General features: G+C 58.7%; 1 protein-coding gene across 2 annotated transcripts; it reads right to left on the reverse strand.

Annotated features, from left to right (window-relative positions):
• Positions 1 to 127: 127 nt before the first annotated feature.
• On the reverse strand, positions 128 to 8723 carry RNF215 (ring finger protein 215). Of its 2 annotated transcripts, XM_003812020.5 has the most exons (9): positions 8332 to 8722; positions 7919 to 8062; positions 7372 to 7443; positions 7206 to 7291; positions 5640 to 5796; positions 1585 to 1704; positions 1365 to 1508; positions 1014 to 1116; positions 128 to 925 (listed from the first exon to the last, which is right to left on the reverse strand). In XM_003812020.5, the coding sequence occupies exons 1-9, from the start codon at positions 8614 to 8616 to the stop codon at positions 903 to 905; spliced, it is 1134 nt and encodes a 377-aa protein (XP_003812068.2). In that variant the 5' UTR covers positions 8617 to 8722; the 3' UTR covers positions 128 to 902. The 2 variants fall into 2 exon arrangements, with proteins under 2 accessions (XP_003812068.2, XP_034804466.1); XM_034948575.3 differs by lacking the exon at positions 1014 to 1116 and having other exon boundaries at positions 8332 to 8723.

Here is an 8723-nt window from a genome sequence, read left to right on the forward strand (position 1 = left end):
GCAAGGCATGTTCACGGCGGGTGGTAGTGGGAGACCTTGGGGGCCATCTTAGAATTCCATCTACCACAGGCAGTAGAACCTAAGGTAACTTTTTAAAATCTTAAAACACCTATACACATTTTACATCTTATGTTAAAATATAGCCACGTTTATTTTACTATTAAACCTTCCCTACTCCAACTCTTAAAAAAAAAAAAAAAAAAAAAGGATGCCCCTGGATGAGGCACCACATTGATCCTGTGGCTTCGAGTATCCCGGTCAGCAACACAAAGCCGCAGCCAAGGAGTCCAGAACAGGACGGTTTCTAAGACCTCTGGCCCTACCCAGGCCCAGGAAGGAGGCCAGGCTGGACAGGCAGTGGGACCCATGGCTCCCAGTGCTTGAGGACCAAAGGCAACAGGCAGACAGCCTTGACAAGAAGTATCCTGAAAGACAGTCAGGCCAGGGTACCCCAAGGCCAGATAGCTCTTCCCTCAACCCACCCCCCAATAAATAAGCACAAAACCTGGCCACTGTAGTCTCAGCCCCCAGGGATTCCCAGACAGGCCACAGGGAGCTCCCAGAACCCTGGCGACAGCTACACTGGCCCCATATTCTCTTTCCTTATTGACCTGGGAGCTGCCTGTAAGGAGGGCAGACTCACGTCACAGGATTGCAGAGAAGGTCCCAAAGTGACCTCTCTTCCTTGACTGACAGGTCCCAGCCCTAGATCCTCAGTCTGAAGCTGTGGGGCCCTCCTTCCCAGTGTGGACATGGTGGGGCCCTCATCCTTCCTCCCACCCACTGGGCTTGCTGTCCTGTCTATCCTGCTGTCCCATCCTGTCCTGTCCTGGGAGCCCAGGCTGAGGACCGGGGTGCAGGCAGGAAGGGTCCATCCCCATGTGCAGAGTCCAGCTGGGTGGCTAATCATCGGAGTAGCGGTTCCCTGCAGGGGAGGGGAAGAAGAACAGGGAGAGAGGCATCAGGTGAGGAGCAGGCAGAGTAGGCCGAGGGACCCCGCCCCTAGTGCTCACCCAGGACATTGAATTTGCACAGTGGGCAGGTCTGCTGGAGCATCAGCCAGGGGTCCACACAGTCTCGGTGAAACTCGTGCTTACAGGGCAGCACCCGGAGCCACTACAGGGGTGGGGGAGGAAGGGCTCAGGTCACCGAAGCAGGACTCCACGTGGGGGTGCCTGGTCCCATGCCCCTCGCCTCAGCTGGGGAACTGAAACCTCACGGCTTCCCCCACCCCCCTGAAATTCTGCTCTGTAGCCCTGGGGGCTGAAGGAGAAGGGCCTGGTGGGGGTGGTTCCAAGGTCCCAGGAGTAAGGTGGGAGGCATCACAGGTGAGCTGATGGCTGGTCTCTACCCAGGGCACTAGCCTGTTTGTTGCAGAAGTAGTCCAGGCACACCGCACAGGTCTCAGCACCCGGATCTGGGAGGCCCTGCGCTGCCCTGCTCAGCCGGCAGCGCCGTGTCTTGAGGGATGCCAGTCTCCGCACCACGCGGCGCTTAAACAGGTCCACCTGTGGGGAGAGGACGGGCACAGTCTTGCAGGTCCAAGGGCTGAGGGTGCTGGGGCTCCCTGGGGCTGGCTCCCACCTGGCCTCCGAGCTCCCGCTGGCTCTGCCGCGACGCCTGCCGCTGGGCCTGGACCACGAGGCCTGTGCACAGGAGCATGGCCACCAGCAGGATGGCGTTCCACAGCTGCTGCAGGGGTTTCTGGGGAGGGAAGCAGTCATCAGGGACATGGGGCCACCCCCACACACCTCCCTTAGGAACATCTACCCCCAGGAATGCCAGGGAGCAGGCAGGTGAGGTGTGCTGATGGCCTCTGTGTCCCTGCAGTCCCCAGCTTCCTCTTCCGAAGGCTCCGTCTCTTCCATTGTGTGCTTCTCAGGATCACTCACTCTGCCCTACACGTCTTCCCATCCAGCTCCAAGGAGAGCCACATCCATTCCCAGCCCAGGGCTCTCTGGGCAACAAACCTGATGTTTTGCATACACAGAAGCTTCTATCTGGTAGCCTCAGAGACTCCCCAACCCAGCACCCAGCAACCCAGCACCCAGCCTGGGACCTGCTCACTCTCCCACCCCCATCCTCCTGCACTTCCTCCTGGTCGGCTTTCTCAGGCCCTGCCATCAGCCACTCACCCATCCAGCCTGAACGTTCGCACCCCCCGGTACGGGAGGGAGCCAGCCCCCAAGGCCTGTTGCTTCGTTCTCCTGGGCGGGGGTGGGTCTCATGCCCTCCTTGCCACCCACTTCCCACCTACGGTCAGAGGGTTCTCCCCTGCACACCAGGCCCTGCAGCTCCCCTGCCTGAGCTCCTTCCCTGCAGTGCCACTTGCCTCCTCTCAGTGTCTGTGCCTTTCCACACTGTTCCCTGTCTTGGATACCCTCTTCCACCTTATCCCTTTCCTCGGCTACTGCCTCCACCACATCTTGCTCTAGAAGCTCCCTGACCTCTTATGGCTGGGTGAATGCGCCCCTCTAACCTCCCGCTGCCCCGCCCTCCTCACACCCGCTCTACCCAGCGTTCCCTTGCAGCTGCCCTTGGGGGTCTGTGCGCTCCCATCGGTGGGAGGTAACCATAGCTGATGTGGTCACCACTCTAACCCAGCACCTCCCACCATCTTTGTGGAATGAGTGAATTTGGAAAGGAAACATGACTGAGAGAACACTTTAAAGCCTGGGGGCCCCGGGCCCCTGGGCAGCCTCAGAGTGACTGAGGGAACCACAGTGATCTTGACTCAACTTGCCCCAGATGCGGTGTGGCTGCTGCGCTCTGACTACTCAACAGCTGGCTCAGGAGATGGCGCAGCGGAGTAAGCAAAACACAGCATGCTCCCTCCAGGTGCGCCTCTGCACAGGGTCTGTGGATGTGTTAGGACTAACACATGCATTCACTTCAAAGCTCTCTGCAGCTGAGTACTGCTCTGCCATCGTGTTCTTCCCCGACCGATGCTGAAGCTCATCTACCGTCATGTGGGGAAGAGGGGCTGAGAAATGATCTGATATGAAGAGGCCACCGCTCTAGACAAGCCTGGTGCTGCTAGTGCCACAAACCATTGCTCTGCTCACAGTGGAGGTGCTCTGGGGGCCCTCACTGGGAAGTGTCTGTGAGCCCCAGCTCCCCTCTCCATCCTGCCCTCTTCTCTCCTCCAGCTGCAGCTGGGCAGTGCCACCTGTTCTAGGAAGCTGTCCCCAAGCCCCAGGCTGAGTGCCTTTATCATGCCCTAGAGGGTGCCGGGGCCACCACCAGCTCTGTGCTTACCCCAGCAGAGTGACAGCATGTCTCTGGCCTATCTGCTCTCCAGACTGGGCCCCCATGAGCCCAGGGCTGGAGCAGCCCACGTTGGCCAACACGTGCTGGGGGCTGTACACCAGGAGACCGGGGCATCACTGCCTGGCAGAGAAGTAACTCAAGAAATGCTTGGGGCCAGCCGCGGTGGTTCATGCCTATAATCCCAGCACTTTGGGAGACCGAGGTGGGCGGATCACCTGAGGTTGGGAGTTCGAGACTAGCCTGACCAACATGGAGAAACCCCGTCTCAACTAAAAATACAAAAAATTAGCCTGTGTGTGGTGGTGCATGCCTGTAGTCCCGCTTACTAGGGAGGCTGAGGTAGGAGAATCGCTTGAACCTGGGAGGCGGAGGCTGTGGTGAGCCGAGATTGCGCCATTGCACTCCAGCCTGGGCAACAAGAGCGAAACTCTGTCTCAAAAAAAAAAAAAAAAAAGCTTGTGGACAGAATACCCTTGAATGCCCTTGATGCCAAGTGTTGGGTGTTGGAAATCCAGAGATGATAAAACACAGCCCTGGCTGTCAGGAGACAAAGTGACACTCCCCTGAGCCCCATGCCAGGACTAAGTGGCCATTATGGCATAAGCTCTCCAGGGCAGAGCCTGCTGTAGAGCTCCATGCCTCAGAGCAGCCAGCTGGGTGGGCTGAAAGTGTGGCCGGCCTGAAGCTCCGCTGCAGGCCAAAGACCCAGCCTCCCCAGGCTCATTGCATCCTGGGGAGCCCTATGTGCCCCAGGTTCAGTGCATCTTGGGGAACACGCCTTGCAGAGCCCCAGGTGAGGATGGAGGGCAGGATGGGAGCTTGCCATCAGAGCAGTAAGGACTGTTCGTTAGCTGGGCATGGTGGTTCACGCCTGTAATCCCAGCACTTTGGGAGGCTGAGGTGGGCCGAATGCCTAAGCTCAGGAGTTCGAGACCAGCCTGGGCAACATAGTGAAACCCCATCTCTACAAAAAATACAAAAATTAGCTAGACATGGTGGCACATGCCTGTAGTCCCAGCTACTTGGGGGGCTGAGGTGGGAGGGTCACTTGAGCCCAGGAGGTCGAGGCTGCAGTGAGCCAAGATCGTGCCACTGCTGTTCATCAGACCTTCCTGATACATGGGTGTTGCTGCTCTGGACTCCCAGAGGCTGGAGGCACAGTGACTGGGCCCTGGGGTCAGGACTGAGAGCCTGATGCCCATCAGGCCAGCCACTGAGATGCCTACTCCAGCCACCCTTCAGACACTTTAGCGGCCATGGCCACCCAATACTTGGGTTGGGACCACCTTGACCCCTGCCTGCAGCCTGGCCAAGGCTGCTCAGGTCTGCCCTCTTGAGCAGCCAGACCCACCTGCAGACTGCGCACAGCCCCACCCCAAGCCTCTCACCAATGCCTGCCCTGTCCAGAGGCCTGTGTGGGCCACCCATGACAGCGATACACAGAGTACCGTCCCTGTTTGCAAATGAGGAACATGAGGCCAGAGAGGTGAAACTCCCAGCTGAGACCAGCCAGCTAAGGTTTCCAAGCCAGGATTTGATCCCAAGATTGCCCCACTTGAAGCTGCCCTGCACAGCCCACAGTGGCCAACACCTGCTGGAGGGTGTACACCAGGAGACCGGGACGTGACTGCCCAGCAGAGTAGGGACTCAAGAAATGCTTGTGGACAGAATACCCTTGAATGCCCTGATGCCAAGCGCTGGAAATCCAGAGATGGTAAAACACAGTCCTGGCTGTCAGGAGACAAAGTGACGTGCCTCATCACATGCAGGATGGGCTGTCCCAAGAAGCCCATGGACGGCCTGACCGCCTTGTTGTGATACAAAAGAGAGAGAGAGGGAGGGGACTTCAAGCTGGGGTGGGAGGGAGGCTTTCCAAAGAAACGTGGCAGGATGAGTTGTGAAGGTTCTAACTAGACTAGGACGTGTGGACACAGAGAGAAAAGGTGTCCACGTCTACAGCCAGGCGTAGACAAGGCCCAGTGGCAGAAGGCCTGAGCATGTGCAGTCATTGGTACAGGGTGGCCAGAGCATAGGAAAAAGGACTAGAAAAATAGAGTGAGTGAGTGATGCAGAGAGCTGGGAAAGCCACGCAGAGGGGTCTGAACTTTACAGGCAGTGGAATAAGGCTTCCCAATGCCTGCAGAACATGAGGACGGCAGCTAACACTGACTACATGTGACCTGGCCCAGGCGCCCCACTGAGCGCCCACCTACACCATGTCTCTGAACACTCACAGCACTCCTGTGGGGTGGGAAAGGCCGTCCTTGTCACTAAGGTGGGGAGAAGCCACAGGATTTGCAATACAAAGCCATGTATATGGCCCCACGAGCCTCCTTTCCCTAGGCCCCGTGTAATCTGCTAGCACCCACCTGCTCCTGGGCACGACTGCCTCCAAGGCAGACCAAGTCCTGCCATCCTCCATAGGCATCCTTGGAGAGGCCACAGGTGGTCCACAACGTCAACTTCCACTCGATATTGGCAGACAGGGACTCTCCGCTGGTGATCTCAGCCATGGCCTGGGTCCTCCTGGGAGGGAAAGTCACCGGGGCCAGATGGAAGGACTCTTGGGAAGGGAGGCCCAGACCCACCCACCCCAGCTCTGCAGGAAAAGGATACCTACGACTGTCGCCCCTGTTGGCCTTACACTTTGCCCCAGGCCTTTTCTCTCTATTGGTTTTTCCAGTTTTCACACCAGCCAGGCCAGGGAAGCCTGCAAGTCCATCTTCCTCCTTGCTGGGGCCAGTCCTCTCTGCCCACAGAGCCACCTCCTTGCTCCAAGCTCCAGGCTCTGGCACCTCCTTCCCATCCCCTCACCCATTTTTCAGCCTGGGACAGGACAGTCTTTCTTTTTTTTTTTTTTTGAGATAGGGTCTCCCTTTGTCACCCAGACTGGAGTGCAGTGGCACAGTCACAGCTCACTGCAGCCTCTACCCCCGGGGCTCAAGTGATCTTCCCACTTCAGCCTCCTGATTAGCTGGGACTACAGGCATGTGCCACCATGCCCAGCTAATTTTTGTATTTTTTGTAGAGACTTGAGTCTTGCCATGTTGCCCAGGCTGGTCTCAAACTCCTGGACTCAAGTGATACTCCTTCTTTGGCTTACCAAAGTGCTGGGATTACAGGCATGAGCCACCATTCCCAGCCGAGAGGGCAGTCTTAAAGCTAACAGTTGGCTGGGTGCGGTGGCTCACAACTGTAATCCCAGCACTTTGGGAGGCCGAGACGAGTAGATCACAAGGTCAGCAGATCGAGACCATCCTGGCTAACATGGTGAAACCCCGTCTCTACTAAAAATACAAAAAAATTAGCCGGGCATGGTGGTGGGCACCTGTAGTCCCAGCTACTTGGAAGGCTGAGGTGGGAGAATGGCATGAACCCGGGAGGCAGAGCTTGCAGGGAGCCAAGATCGCGCCACTGCACTCCAGCCTGGGTGACAGAGCGAAACTCCATCTCAAAAAAAAAAAAAAAAAAAGTTAACAGTTAGGCCGGGCCCTGCCAGGCCCAGCCACAGTGGCAGCAGGGGCAGCAGCAGCAGCAGTGGCAACGGGGGCTCATGCCTGTAATCCCAGCACTTTGGGAGGCCGAGGCAGGTGGAACTGAGGTCAGGTGTTCAAGACCAGCCTGGCCAACATGGTGAAACCCTGTCTCTACTAAAAATACAAAAAATTAGCTGGGTGTGGTGGCACATGACTGTGATCCTAGCTACTTGGGAGACTGAGGCAGGAGAATCACTTGAACCTGGAAGGCAGAGGTTCCAGTGAGCCGAGATTGCGCCACTGCACTCCAGCCTGGGCAACACGAGTGATACTCCATCTCAAAAAAAAAAAAAAAAGGCTAACAGGTAAGGCCCTGGTCCCAAGCCCCCTCAGTCCATGGGAGAACCAGGGGCTCTCTGTACCCAGGGTCAGTCCTTTGAAGTCTAAATACCAACTCACTGCAGCAATGCATCCAACAGCTTGGTGACATTGGAGGAATAATGGAGGACGATCACTGGCCTGAGCAGAAGCTGGGATATGTCCAGCTGCAGGGAGACAAGGAGGTCAGCAGGCCTGGGTCCCCTTTTCCCCAGCTTGCTTACCCTCACGGCCTGGTCCGATTTACCTCTCGGACCACGTTGTGGTTCAGGATGAGGAGAAGCAGGGCAGAGGCACCCAGGAAGAGGGCCCGCCGCATCTGCAGAGGGATAGAAGGCGAGAGGCTAGCATATACCCTGCCTGCACACCTGTCTCACCACCTGCAGCCCTAGCTGCTCTTAGCTCCTGGCCCTGCAGTGAGCAAAACTCTGGACAGACTAGCCATAAGCTCCTTGAGGTCAAAGGTGGAAACTGCTTTCTTCCTCCTGCCTCCCTTCCAGATGCGCTGTGCCTTCCCCGGTCCTATTAGGGCAGTCCCAGCAGTGGTCGTCAGCAGCAGCTCCCCCATCCCATACTCTCAGAGCCTGGTCAAGCTTCTCAACCTCTCTCTGGCCTCCTCTCACCTCCCTGCTTCGAAGCCATACTGACTCCATTCTTCAAACTGGGGTGCCCTGACCCACCAGGCCTAGGGCTTCTCTGCAAGCTCTTAAGGGCCCATCTAAGGAGGGCCTGGCTCTAGCAGATGCCTTGGAATCCTTTCCTCCAGCCCCCTCCCCCATAGACATCCCCTGCACCTGCTGGACCAGGGCCTTGGGATAGGCCTGCGGGCCACTGCCCTTATTCTCCTGGTGGAACTGGGCCGCCTGCTCCTTGCCCACGTATGCCACTGCAATCCAGCCTTCCACTGGTGCCTCCTGCTCGGCATCCACGATGTCCATCTGTGTGGCAAGGGGCCATGAGCAGAGGGAGGTAGGGTGTGGGGGAGGAGGGAGCCGGGGTCATCACAGTGGATGCCAAGGCCAGAGTTCCCAGAGCATCTGGCTCTCCGGTTTGGGAAGCCGGAATGCTGGGGGCCTGGGGAGCCTGGGGAGGGGCGCTGGACTGTCAAGGCTTGGTGGAGGATGAACGTCGGTTCAGGGTGCGGGGTCTCTAGGGAGGGTTCAGAGAGGGGTTTAGTGATGCGGCCAGATGGCTCAGCAGCGCTCACCAGCAGCAGACGACCGCCCAGCAGGGGCGCCGGGTCGGTTTCGGAGCCGATCCTGACGCCCTCCAGGACCAGAGCGTCCTGGCGCGGCAGTCTCACGTCCACCCGCACGGCGCGGGCTCCGCCCCGCCCCGCCCCGGCCGCCGGCTCGCTGCCGTCCGCCGCGGCCCCGGGCCCCGCCAGGCCCAGCCACAGCGGCAGCAGGGGCAGCAGCAGCAGCAGCGGAGACGGAGGCGGCGGCGGAGGCGGCGGCGGCGATCTCAGCGCGGGGCGAGCGGCGGGGCCCATGGCCGGACCCGGCGAGCTGGCCCAACAGTGGGGCCAGGGGTCCCGGGCGCGGGGGGGATCGGAGGGAGCGAGGCCGCTGCCGGACGGGGCGGGGCACCGGGAGGGGC

Source organism: Pan paniscus, chromosome 23 (assembly GCF_029289425.2).
Source record: "Pan paniscus chromosome 23, NHGRI_mPanPan1-v2.0_pri, whole genome shotgun sequence".
NCBI lineage: Eukaryota > Metazoa > Chordata > Mammalia > Primates > Hominidae > Pan > Pan paniscus.

What these genes read in the sequence shown, in the direction of transcription:
- RNF215 (XM_034948575.3), bottom strand. Translation starts at nt 8,616, where the DNA reads ATGGGCCCCGCCGCTCGCCCCGCGCTGAGATCGCCGCCGCCGCCTCCG. An exon ending in TGGGCGGTCGTCTGCTGCTG is followed by an intron (nt 8,063 to 8,331) that starts GTGAGCGCTGCT and finishes CTTGCCACACAG; the next exon opens with ATGGACATCGTGGATGCCGA. An exon ending in CTGTTGGATGCATTGCTGCA is followed by an intron (nt 5,797 to 7,205) that starts GTGAGTTGGTAT and finishes TTTCCCTCCCAG; the next exon opens with GAGGACCCAGGCCATGGCTG.